This window comes from Coloeus monedula, assembly GCF_965178545.1.
Source record: "Coloeus monedula genome assembly, chromosome: 13".
Lineage (NCBI taxonomy): Eukaryota > Metazoa > Chordata > Aves > Passeriformes > Corvidae > Coloeus > Coloeus monedula.
Genome location: NC_138793.1, coordinates 1,162,441 through 1,176,246, shown reverse-complemented (window position 1 = coordinate 1,176,246; position 13,806 = coordinate 1,162,441). Strand labels below are relative to the sequence as shown.

General features: G+C 47.8%; 1 protein-coding gene across 2 annotated transcripts in view; it reads right to left on the bottom strand.

Annotated features, from left to right (window-relative positions):
• The window catches only part of KCTD15 (potassium channel tetramerization domain containing 15), a gene marked incomplete at its 5' end in the record, with an annotated part of 42,660 nt that overhangs the window by 8,378 nt on the left and 20,476 nt on the right, over positions 1-13,806 (bottom strand). For both annotated transcript variants that reach the window (XM_082289783.1, XM_082289784.1), the window contains one exon: positions 6,579-6,723. In XM_082289783.1, the coding sequence (XP_082145909.1) occupies positions 6,579-6,723 (145 nt within the window). The remainder of the gene's footprint in view (positions 1-6,578; positions 6,724-13,806) is intronic.

Here is a 13,806-nt window from a genome sequence, read left to right as displayed (position 1 = left end):
AGCACAAAAAGGTGCGACTCTTCATAGTGGTTTGGAATTAACCTGTAAAATCTGCTGCTGCAGGGTATTACTGAACCAAAGCAGTTAGCTCTGCTCAAATTTGGCACCACTGACCCACCGGTAGTGGAGGTGCTCCTCCACCTCAGGGCTGCCTGCAGCCTGGAGACCTATGATTATTCACAGTGACAAGGCAAGGTGATCGACTTACAAAAGGGACATCCAATCCTTTACATCTCTTTGATGTCTGCTAAGGTTGGGACAATGTGCACACGGCTAAGGGAGAAAAAAGGACTGGAGGATAAGAGGAGGGATAAGAAGAGGGACAGAAGAAGAGGGATAAGAGCAAGTGGGAAGCAATGAGGGCAACACTCTAGCGGGACAGCTCGAAGATGGAAAACAACAGAAGATTAAAGAAGAAATCACGCAGAGAGCATGCTGCAAACCACCAACAACCAGTGTTGGGAGCAGGCCAGGCAAAGAGGTGTGGAGGCTGGCTGCACTACCTGGTCTCAGGTAGGACAGCATCAGCCCCAAAGGCAGAGAATACCTTCCTCTGCTGGAAGGTATTCTCACCCTTCCCCAAAACCAGCACTGTGCTGAACCATTACTGCTTTTCTCTGAGCACCAGTGAAGCTCCCTGGGTACTGAACAGGGGATCAGTTTAAACCTATAGGGATTAGTGGCCTAAGTTTAAAAAAAAAATTCTGAAATCTCTGTGCAGGACACTGAATCAGCACAGTCCACCACCTGTGTTCACTACAGAGGTGTGTGCAGTGGCCTGCCAAATGTTCACCTGGGCATCTGCTGGTGCCATGGATTGCTTGTTCAAGCAAGGAAACATGCAATGCTAAGGAAAAATGTAATGGCGTGGAGTGAACAGGAGTACCCAGTGCTTTCTGAGGGCAATGGAAAGTCATCTGCTGTTTTCAGTAGGTCCTGGAAAACCAGTTTTAGAATATCTGGGTTTATGGACAAAATAAAGTAAGGTATTATTTGTAAAATCAATCAAGTGAATATGTGCTAAGAAAACTCAACAGTAAAACCTGGAAGAGATGGTACAGCAATAGAAAAAACAGTCATTCATTTTTGAAAGCAGAGAGTGGTACGGTGCTCCTGAGGCTGGATGCAAAGCCCATTACATTACAGAGTCTCTGACTGCCTTCACTGGGCTTTGGACTAGCCTGACAGTACCCTGAATCACAGGAGTTCAATGGTCCTGCACCCTCGGGCCAAAACTGCAATGCCATAAACCAAGCAAAACCCAGATCACACCACCCCTACTTCTCCAACAGCCAACTCAGCCCACCCCATCAACTGCAGCTTTTTAGTGACTCTTGCTAGCTGTCATTTGCCCTAAAATGAACAGGAAAAATTTTACATTCTGATACCATTTTGTGAAAATAAAACCTGCTTTCAAATGTAACAGCTCTTCCACTGCTGTTCCCAGAATGATACAGCCACACTTCAGATGGCTGTGTGGAAATCAGGGCTGTGCTGGAGCATCACATGCTCTGTGGGACAAGGTGAGCACCTGGTACAACGGCCTGGGTTGAGCCAAGGTGTTTGGGTTTGTTTCTAAAGTAAGACTCTCATGCCTGTGTCGATTCCACACTTGGGTTGAGCACAAATATGGAAAGGGCTGTGCACTTGAAGAAGGGCCCTGTAACAGACCCAGGGAACTGAGGTGAGCTTGTGCCAAGAGGTGATGTCAGGGAATCAGGGCACCTACTGTCAGGCAGTGCCAATAAAGAGAATTTGTTGTGCTGTAGCACAGTAACAAGTAGAGGGAATAAAAAAGTGTCTTCTGTAGGCAAGAGAAATTAATTTGTGTCCACCAGTGCCAGTGCTGGGAAGAGACACCTTGTGTGACCCCACTCCACTGCTGCCGACAGCCACCAGCAGCAAAGGCTGCCCTGCCCTGCTCTGCTCCTCTCATGGGGCATCTCTGGTCTTTCTGCACGGAGGGACTGGGGCATCGTGAGGGAATCTGACAGTAAGTTTAGGGAGGGAAGAGGATTTCACAAAGCCAGGAGCACAGAATGAGTGGCTCACAGCATGGGGGTTCGGTTCTCCAAATTCTGTGCTGTCATGGGCTCTACACAACAAGCCCACAATCTTTTCCTTCAGGTTTTATATGCTGTTCAGAATACTGTCTCTCTGTGACCAGACTGGGAGAGCCCAGCTCCGGACTATCTGCACTGAATGCTTCAGGTAATACTGACATAGGTATTTCCACCCTTGCACTGTAGAGATCAAATCTCACCCTGAAGATTTTCTGAAGTTTAATATGAAATTGAAATTAAAAGTAAAAGTAAAGTAAATAAAAAGTAAAGTAAAAGAATTAAACCCACAAGAGACCTCACCAGGGAAATGCCATAGGAACTGCATGACAACATTTCCATGCTGTTAGTTTTGATAAGTTACCAAAGGCAGATGCAGACATGAACCTTCCGGGACCCATCCATTGGAGGCACATCTCACTGGAACGGGCAGGGAGTAGCCACAGTGGCCAGGTGCACAGAGGTGCACTGCAGCTCAGCCCCAGAGCACAGCACTGATCCCACACAAGCACTGATCCCTGCACATGGACACTGCCCCCTCTTCACAGAGGCTCCAGCCTGGTGTCAGTGCAGGGCTGCTGAGCAGCAGGCAGCGTTCCAGAGCAGGTTTTGTACAATATCCAGGGGTTCCTTGTCCTGCAGGACTAAGGCATCTCCCATTTCTTCTAAGGATTATTTCCCTATGTTCCCAGCTCCCAGCAGCAGTACCAGAGCCAAGCACTATGACACATAGTGGAGCTGCTGCTGTTTAGCCTAGGAAACACATTTTACTCCAAAGGTGATTCCCACCACTAGTGACAGTCACAAGCAGTTTGCTCTTTGATAGCCTGAAAGGGGAGATAAACAGTACAGCTTTTAATTTTTCTGTGAAGTACCACAAAAAGCCTTTATAGTACCATGAGTCTTCAACTTCTTGAGGCTGTTGTAGGAACTAGTGGGGAAGTTCTGCCAGGTCACTTGAAAAAGAGAGCAGATAGGCAGGCGGGATGCACACAGCCTTTCTCCAGCCACAGCTTCTGGCCTACATTTAGATCTCATGGGAAACAAACAGATCTTTCAAAGATGCAGCCTTTTGCCTTTCACAAAATAATTTTCTGCTTCTTGCTTGGTAGAAAAGCTTTTTTTGTGGTGGATTTCATGGCTGAATTCTGCAGTCACCTCTGACAAGGGTGACATCTTCCTGGGGAGGAGATGGGAGGTGTGACCCCAAGGCCAGCTGTGCTGCTGTTTCGGTGTCAGTGCCAGTGGGTCGGCACAGATCTGCTACTCCAGGCAGAGACAGCCAGCAGAGACTGAGACCATGTGTCCCACGGACCTGATGCTGTTCTCTCAGTACCAAAGACATCGTTTATTTTTGTACCTAATGTTGACTCCTGAACAGGCTGAAATGGCTCTTTCTGTCCATTTTTCACTTGTTATTCTTTATTACATGAAAGAACAAACTGTCATCCTGACTCAATGTTTCTCTTATATTTTTAGTGCTGTGAAGATCTGACTCCTGGCTATGAAAGAAAGTTGCTCACTTCTATGATGACAACTGCACCATTTCCAGAGGTCAGTTTGAGAAGACTTTAGATGCAAGCACACTAATTTTGTAACTGTATTAATAAATTAGAGTGGTGGCCTTGTCACTCTGGTGTTACAAGTGATCTCTGTAATCCACATAAAACTCAGACATCCTGAGCCTTTGTGCTCCTCCCCTCTTTGAGACAGACACACATTGCCTACGTCTGGTTTTGATTGATGCTCTCTAGGCAGGGAGTGAGTCTCAAACAAGGAGGTACAACAGGTCCTGGTATTGACAGTGAAGGGGACGCTGCTCATGATGTCATGGGTAGCCCCTCTGATGGTGGAGAAGACCAAGGCAGGAGTATTTGGGCACCTGAGGGAGGAGGAGCAGCTCCTGTGGCAGCCACCCCTGACCCAGCAGTGTGGCAGAGCTGGGGGTGCTGGCCCCATGCTCTGCTCAGGGCCGAAGGATGCTCACGGTGTCATGTCCCACAGACAGGACACTGAAGCAGAGCAGGCAGAGGCAGCTGGAAGCAGCTACAGGCTGTGCACCATCACCAGCGTGGCACAGGCTGGCTGCAGAGCAGAACCCAAACACTTACAGTCACTCCTCAGCACACTTCATGTGGCTTAAAATCCCCCAAGCCCAGAAAAACTACAGAACCATAAGAGTGCTACTTTCAGCAGGAAGACCTGGGAGACACTTTCAAGTTCTGGCTTAGTCGTGGTTGGAAGTGTAATTAATATTCACTGTAAACACACCACTCAGACTTGATAATAAAGAATCACTAGCCTCAGAACACACACCCCACTTTCTCTGCATTTCAGTGTTAACTAAGTCTGAAAACAACACTGAAATAGCAAACACAATAATGCTGGTGTGGTACTTACATTCCAAACTTTCCAAAATAACCATCTGAGCAGCAATTCAAGTTGAAAAGCAACTTGGCTAAACCTTGAGGCTAATAAACTGCTTGATTAAATTAAGGGGTAAAAACTAATAAATATTCAAAACACTTGATAATGCTTTGTTTGACATAAAGAACATTTAATGCAAGTCTCACTGGAAAAGCTGTCAGGTTTTATACCTTAAATAGAGTTTTGCATTTAGAAACACCGAGTGATTCCATTTGCTGCCTTTGATTATTGTCTTCTGTCACTTTAATCATGCTGGCAAAATTACACGATTTCTGTGAAGTCAAATCCGTTTACAATGCAGTTTTAATATAGCTTTACAGCGCATTCTTCTATGCATTTTTATTTAGTTACTCCCTACCTAGCAATGCTCTGCTTTGTTCTTGAGCCCTCATTAGCCTGGGGTTTGCTCTAAAGCTCTCCCAGAGAGGAACTAAATAAAACCCAGTTAACCCTATGCAAAGGGATGGTCTGGAACAGCGGCCTGAGCCCGGGCACAGCGCCGGCTCCCTGAGTCTCTCCAGCCCTGCCAGGGCTCGCTGCACAGACAAGTCCTTGGCATCCGTGGGCACTCTCCCCTCCAGGCTCCAGCCAAATCCTGCCTGTTCTGCTACTGAGCACCTCTGAAATCTGGATGCTGGTCGAGGCCATGATCAGCTCAAACTACCTCTCTCTTCTCTCCTACCCTCTCCTCTCGCACCTTGTCCCACTGGATTGTCCAAAACACTGCTGCTAAAGCATCTCTCTGGCACCTCTCCCACTTCTCCATCCACCACCTTTACTGGATCCATCTTATGACCCCTGGGACTGGTCTGGTCTTTAGCTTCACTACTACACAAAGGTTTTCTCCCACTTCTCTGTAGAGTTTTCTCCCACCCAGCCCTCAGTGCTCTGGCTCCCCCCACCCCATCCCAGAGCACCCCAAGCCATGGGGCAGCTTCCCCAGCCCATCTGCCACTCGCCAGAAACACCAGTGCTCAGGACAGCCCTTCTGGGCTGGAGCTCCAAACCACCCAGAACTGCCAAAACCTCCCCCTGCCTTGGGACAAGATGTGAGCTGCAGACCCTCCCACAGTGGGTTAAGACTCCTAACTCAGGTGAGAATGACTGGGTTTGCAGCATGAGGACCAGTTGTACTCCAAAGCAAGAGCCGCCACCACCACCACCACCACTCTGGACTCGCTCAGTCACAACTGACCAAGTGGTCTTGTGGCCCAGCCAGTACAACAAAGTGAAATGGCATTTCAGAGAAAGCAAGGAGCTTTCCTTCCTAGCAATGCTCTGTGTCCTCTAACTGAGCAGATCCATCCCCATCTGCCATCCCAATTTATTCATCATTTCATCCTGGAATAAGTGCTTTTGTTGAATCTTGTCATCTACAGTTTGGACACTTTTGTCTTCTAATTTTCATACATAAGGGTGACAATGTTGGAAGTTTCCTAAGTGCAAAGCCAAACAAACAAGGCTAAGAGGAGAGCCTTTAAACAATCAGGGCCTGCAAAGAAACAACCAGCACCACAATTTCATACAAAACATGTCCTGCTCCTTAAAAAGCCCTCAGTCAGTTCCATCTCCCAAGAATATTTTGACATTAAGTGTGAGCAAATTACTTCCTGAAATCAAAGTATCTGCATTGGTTATGTCTGACACAAACCAATGGGCTTGTTTAAGGGTGTTTCTTTTTTATTCCAACAAGAAAAAGATTTACACAGTTCAAGTCCTGTAAGTATCAAATTTAAAACATTTCTTTCAGATTCTGAGCATTAAACCCTGCTAAGTTCAAGTTGCTGATGTTGCTTCTTAATTGTTGTTATACCCTGATAAATAAGCTAAAAATGCGAGAAAATACAATTAGTTTAGAAAAACTGATAGCCATAAGCGTCATCATTTAACTTTTCTTGGTATCCATGACAACCATTGGTCCATTTATTAAATAACAGCATCCCTGGTGTAATACACAAGTACTAAAAATCCCAACAAATAAACAGCAACATTTAGTTAAGTGTGTTTAGGTCAAGCACACAAACCAACCCGCACCAAAACAAATGACAGAATGGGAGGAAAAAACAGACTGCAGACTATAGCTTTCCTTACCTTAAAGTCATCTGGGAGCAGTAGCTTAGACGTCCTTAGGAAGCTTAATATATATCTGAAAATTTCCCCATCTCGATCAATGAAATAATGTTGCTTTAAACTGTCCAAGACAATAGGCTCTGTGCCATTAAACAGACGACTTATTCTGAAAAAAAGAAGAGAAAAAGAAATGGGCAAAAGAGACAAAATCTCATTACTGCCTTGGGGCTTAAGGGCAACCAATTTAGGTGCAACAATTCAATGTGCATAAGGTAATGCAGGATCTTAATTTGGTGACAAACACATGCACGAGGGTAGGTACCTGGGTGTGTGTGCAGTGAGACACACCAGCAGCGAGGGCCCCACGGCTGCCCTGGCACCAGGCTCGTGCTGCCTTCAGCCAGGGCTGCCAGGCAGGCCCATGGCCCCAACAACAAAAGCACCCTGGAACGCTCAGCTCATGGCTGGCAGAGTGATTTTGGTGAGAACACGAGTCCCTGGCTTTGTTATACATCCCTATCCACCACGTCCTGCTAACAGAGAACCAAGTGGTTACTTCAGAGATGGGTTCCTGGCCATGAGCTTACCTCCAGCTTGGCTGTCATTTGATCAAACACCATCCAAGCCTGTCTGTGCTGAAGGAGAGCCTGCTCATGCACTGAGATGGGCTGTATGGACCTGCCAGTGTCCACCCAATGCAGAATGTTTTGGAAAAACAGAAACCAGTGGCCCATGCAGCATCTACAGCACAGCCTGTGGGACCACAGTGCCACCACCAGCAGTCCTAGGGATGAGTCTGGCAGGAGGAGAGCACCATGGCAAATCTTTTGCGAGAAAGAGAAAACAGGAGCAAGACCTATGAGACCGAGGGATCAGCTGATTATGGGACCAAAGTACCACATCAGCTACATCACTCCAAGCTTCTCCAGTCCCAAGGAGCCTGCTCCTCAGAGAGCAAACCAGGCATCTGCCTGGCTGCTGCTCCTCCAGCCTCTCCCTTCCAAATGCCTGGCTTCTCTCACAACGCTTTGTCTTCCCATGAGAAATAACCCAGCTGAATATATGTTCTTGAAAGGGAAAACGCAGGAGACAGACAGCAACGACCTATTAAGTAATTGAGTCCATCTCTCTGACAGTGCAGCATTGTTCCCAACTGCAGAGTGTCTCGTCTTTCAAAGTCGAGTCTTAAATAATCCTGCCAGTGAGGACTCCTCCATTTCCCAGAGAGACTATCCCACAGCTGGCTGGATTTCACTATCGAGCCACCCCTTCAAATCGCCCACGAAATCCCCGGTGAGCCTCGCTGAGACCAGGGCAGGGCTTTCCCCTTCCCTGGAAAACAAACTCATCGCCAGAGGCGATGTCCAGCACTGCTGACGAATGCAGCAGCCACAGTCTTGCTGCCTCCCTCCTCCCAGCACCACCACCACCACACCCCGAGCTTTCAGGCCCAGCAGCGTGGGGAGCATCTGTGAGTGACCCCAGTGCCCATGTGAGCGCTGGCAAGGGGCAGGTTTGCTGCCCCACTGCCCTGCTGGTGTTTCTGGCTGTGCCCCGCACAGCTGGCCCTGGGTTCATGGGCTCCCCACAGCTGTACCTTGCTCTGATCTTCTAACTTGCTAATATAGTTACAAATGTATTAATGCGCCATTTCTATGTAAATAAACTGTGGAAATACTAAATAAAACTGGACTTAGTAAGTCTTCACTGAATTTTGCTAAAAACCTTTCTGCCCTCTTAATTAAGGAAACTCCAGGTTTTACTGCCTGCTCTCATGCCCATGCCAGCATACAGCTAGTCTGAGTTACTTGTGAGAATAACCAAGCGCTCTCCTAAACCCTAATTATAACATCTACTGTTTTCTCCAACCTCTAGCATTCCTACAGTATCACAGAATACCTTCCAGTTCACCTGGCAACATTTAATTTATATAATCACAAGGTTCAGTAAGACTACTGTAATTCATTGTTTTCTTTCTCGTTGTTATTTTAGGGCCATTTGCCCAAGACAGTTAAATATACTGCTGTGTACAGCGTTACATTTTATTCCAGGAACCAGACAGTTAATTTATTTCCTTTGCCAGTGTGCTGTGCTGGGATACACTGGAAGCAGAAGCACTGATAGCTTAAGGTTCAGTACATACATTTACTGAGTAAATTTGCATGGCTATTGGAAGTTTTGAGATCTTACATCTAAACAAGCTGAGCTGTGGCTGAACCCTCCTCCCCTTCGCTGCCCTTTCTCTGTGGAGTCTGCAGAAGCAAAGCTGCTCGGCTCTGCACGGGCACAGGGGAAGGTTTGCCAACAGCGACAGGGTGCAGAGAAGACAGGGTACAAAATTTTAATGGGCCACTCTTTAATGTAGTAAAGCATTTTTTTGGTAATGAAAACAAAACATGAATTTTGAGGCTCCACTTTGTGGAGTGCCCTGAGCTGTATTTCTTCACCAGCAAAATTACTGCTGGGGAAAGAAACTCACAGAGTGTTGAAAGACTTAACTGCCACCCCAAAAACAGAGTGATGAATAGTTTAAGGATTTATTTGACATTTTAGGGGGCTGCTATGTTCCAAGAAGCAACTTCTTTGCAGCATGTTGTAATGCCACATGTGGAAAGTGCTCCTGCTTCTCCCATCTCGCCAGTTTAAACCATACCTGGAAAAGTTCATCGGAAAATGCAACGCTGGGACAGCACAAAATGAACTCAAACAGCAGCTTCAAATGGACAGTTCACCTGATAGGATTCCTCACCATGTGTGAAGCTATGGAAAAGAGCAGCTCCATGCTCTGCACCGGGACATGAAGCTCTCTGTGGATGGGTCTTTGGCGGCCAGAACAAAATGCCTCGCACAGAAGCAGAGAAGCAAAATGCACTCAGGCTGTCAGGGAGCTGGCAAGTCAGCAAGTGCAGGGGGACAGGAAGGGCTTTGCACTGTACAGACTTACTGATGATCAATCAGAAATAAGGTACCAGCCTGGCTGGCAGCCTCAGGAAGCTGCTCCCTCCAGTGACCCACCATGTGCCACGAGTTAAAAGTCATGGGGAGCTGCTGCAGCTCAGACTGGGCAGTAGTAACCCCCGTTGTTTTTATGAGTGGTCATGGCAACCTGTACTGGTGGACAAATTAGTTAATGCCATTTTCAGGAGTCGCTTATGGCCACAGGAATGGTACTTCCAGTGATGCTTGTGAAGAGGCAGGAGGCACAGGGAAAAGGAGACAAGGCAAGAAGAACTGCACTGGGATGTTACAGCAAAGGGCAAGTCTGAACAATGAACACTTCTTCAGCATTCCCACCTTTTTGAAAGAGATGCTTCACTTTCTAATTTAGAAACACTCGTATAATCTGTGTCCAATATTTAATTTCCATACAGGGAGCAGACAGAGCCAGGATCAACTGCAGCAGTTGCAAGCCTAAGGATGCCAAGCATGTCTTTCCATTGCCTCTGTTGCCCTGGCCAGGTCCCGCTATGCTCACACCATCTGCCCAGTGCACAGATCCTCCCAGCCGCCTGTTCTCCCTCCTCAGGTGCTCCTGCCCTCCCAACAATGTGCTCTTCCCAGCTGTCTGGTCACTGCCCTGCAGGGCTGCCCTCGAAGGGTCCCTGCCCTTGGCCACCGCTGCTGCAGAGCCACCGCCGGGCTGGTGTCCAGCCTCCAGCCTGGCACCTCGAGCCCTGGCTGGATGCACTTCTCTGTCTCTCCCAAGAGCCAGAACACCACCTGTTGATCCCATTCCTACTGTTTCTTTGTGCTTCTGTTATTTCTGCTAAAGGCTTTTACATTTTCAATAATGTTTTGCCAAAATGCCGAGGGGCGAGTTTCTAGCTTTGTACCAATTTTACTATGATATTAAGATCTTCTTTTATTAGATTAAAAACAAACAACACAGTCAGCCAACCCACAAGGACAAGAGTGCCAGTAAATTCTTTTCTTAGTTTCTTGGGCAAGGAAAGAAACTACTTGTGCTGCCCGCAAGTACCTACAGAAGGCTGCTACAGAAGGCTGCCCACCCCTCTGAATCCTGGGGACCAATTTTCCAGCCTGCAGGCTCCCTGCAGCACCTGTTGAGGCAGGAGCACAGAGGGGGCCTGCAGGGCAGTAAGTCCAGCCCCCACAGCAGAGCTCACGACACACCATCTCCTTCATCAACTCTCCCAACTACATTTCAGAAGCAGCCAGGGCTTTTGGCACCCCCAGCTCCCTCCACAGCACCTTTGGTCTTCCCAAAGATCACCACTGAGCACAGCTGTGGGTCTGCACATCACACACAGCTGTTGGGAAGTTTCATGGCACTTTGGGACAGAAAAGTTTTTGGGGTAGGGCAGTTTGCTTTCTGGTTTGTGCCAGTTTAGCCATTTTCTTGGCAGCTTTATTTTGAAGAGGAGATAGAAGTTCTTTGCTAATAAATCTGATTCCAGAGGTCTTAAGAAGAGCAGCCAGTATTGTGCGACCTGTGGGATAACCAGCAACTGGGGCTGTGGCACCATGAGGCCCTAAGGCCCTCAGGTCACTCTGCTGTGGGGGCCACTGTGGTCGTCGTCCCCTGTGCACCAGTCTGGCCAGCACAGTGACACAGCATAAGCAGAACTCTCTATCTCAATATTGCACTAAAAGTATTAATTTAAGTAATTACATGATTAATATTTAACTGTTCAGTGATATTTTTGTCATTCATAATTTAGTTGTTTACATTTATTAAAAATTGATTTTGTAGACACTTTTTCTGCCCAATGTCAAATCAGCAGGGAATGCACATTTCAGTGAACTGTCATTAAAACGTGTCTCTTTTCTAGTATTATGGGAGCACAGGGGAGGAAGGGAGATGCCTGTCTGTGGGTCCTGCAAACGTGTGGCAGGTCTGTGCTGCACCCAGTGTCCTCCCTGCTGAACCTGCCCCCTCTGTGTGCCCTCCTGTCCTCAGTGCAAATGCACAGTGGAGCCAACACGAGCTCTGCAGCTCTCCCTGTGCTTTATGGGGGCTGTCAGCTGTACTTAGCATTTGGGCCTGGCTGTGGAGCTGGAGAAGGAGAAGGTGACTGTGGGAAAAGCCACAGAGAGGAAGAAAGGATTGTTTAGAGGCAGGACACTGAGCATGACCTAAAACTACCCTGCGGGACACGCTAGCAAAGCATCCCCAGCGGATGAGCAGAGTCCAGTCATTGCTGCTGAGCACAAACAGTGCTGCTTATCTCCTAAATATTTGCCCAGACTGGGTAGGATAGATACTGTTATCTGCTTGGAAGAGAAAAAATGCCATGAATTGGAGCAGAGGTGCTTGACAGGCCTTACACCGTGTCTGGCACTGCTGCCTGCATAGCTGTGTCTGTCAGGAGTCTGCTACTTGTCCCGTCCCAAGGCAGTAACTGCTGGGAAAGGACTGTGGAAAGCCTCTGAAGCGCCTGTGCTAGGAGCCAGTTCTCTGCTGGCACTGCCACAGCCCAGCTGAAGCAGCACAGGTTGAGTGGGCAGTGCTGTCAGACCTTCCCAGTAGCATTTTTCCTATTTCCATTATTTCTATAGAACTGTTTGGATTTGTGCGTAAGTTCCCAGCAAAGCAAACCATAATAGGGAAAGCACCTGCAACTTTCCCCAGAGAGGTACCTTAAAACACCTTTCAGCCTGTCTGAAAAGCAGGCCAGGCTGGCCAGAGAGGGACAGGGATAACACGGTGGATGGGTGTCATCCACCTTCTGCCTGGCATTAGTTACAAGAGAGAGGTGTGAAGGCATTGCCTCTGCCAGCCCACAAGCTCTCTCACGCCCTGGACAGCGAGGAACGTGGCTAAAAGTTGCATCTGCCTGCAGTAGGTTTTCTGATCTGCCTCAGTTTAAAACTTCAGCTACAATTAGTGTGACAGTTGAATGGTTGTACCACACCTTCCCTCCCTGTTCTCTGAGCAGTGATTTTAAGCCCTTCTCCAGCTGAGAGAAGCACTGAAGAGAGGCAGGAGCTGCAGCACGGTCGGTGCCCACCCAACCTGGCTGTCCTACACTGCAGAAACCCTGTGAGGCTTTGCCCCTGCAGCTCTTCCACTTTAATCAAAGACAACATCTTCACCACCTAAGACTGCTGCAGGCATCTGCTTGGCTTGGAGGGTGTTTCAGCTGGGGAGAATTTTAAGCATCTTTTGTTTGGACAGTGATGAGGAAAAGCTGTGTGTGAGAGTCTGAGTCTTGAACTTTGGGTATAAACTGCTGCTCTGCAAACCATGACATCCAAGAGCCACGTGTGCCTGAAGGCACTGAGAGGTGCCCCCAAAAGGAGTTTCTGGCAAAAGTAGGTACTGGATCAGGTACCAGCTTCCAGTCCCAAGTGCAGTGCAGGCATCAAGCCTGTGGTGTCACACAGGTCACCCACCACTCCACGTGCTCCAGACATCCTGACCACTGTCTCCTTCTCCTAATACTCCCACATGGCTGGGGCAAACAGCTACCCTTCAGCAAGGCAGCCTCAGGTGCCAGTGTCTACAGGCACTGCCTGGCATCACTCAGCCCCAGACCTGTCCCTGATGGCACAAGTGAGCTACCACAGATGTTCAAAACAAAACGGGCCTGTGAGAAACAAACAGAGATACTAAAGCCTCCATTTTCAACAAGAGCATCAAGCAGTACAGTCCAATCTCAGCAAAAGGGTGGAGGAGTGTTTTGGGTTGGCATGGCCAAGCTTAAGTAGCAGAGGGGCTACAGGGGCGGCTTCTGCAAGAAGCTGCCAGAAGCTTCCTGTGTCTGGCAGAGTCAACCCCTGGCAGCTCCAAAGACAGATGCACCACTGGCCAAGGCTGGGCCAATTAGAAATGGTGGTAATGCCTCTGCAATAACAGATTGAAGAAGAAGAAAGAAAAAAAGTTACTGCACAGTTGTAATTGTGGCCAGAGAAGAGCAGGGTGAGAACATGTGAGAGGAACAACTCTGCAGACACCAAGGGCAGTGCAGAAAGAGGGGGAGGAGGTGCCTATAACTTCCTGTTCCTGCCTCCCAGTGCTGATCCTGGAATGCCATAGGAGTTTTTGGAGCCATATGCTCACTTTGCCTTGCTTCTGAAGGATATTACACTCATCAACCATTAAGCACCTGAAGGAACTGCAGGACCTATTACCTAGATTTAATACTTCATATTTTGCTGTTCAGGCTACAGTATCTATTTTTGTAACAGATCAGAGCTAGTCTATATAGTATCAACATGTATTTTTAAAAGTCAATAATCCATAAAGAACATTATAATCTACCATGCAGAATTATTTTTAGGAAGC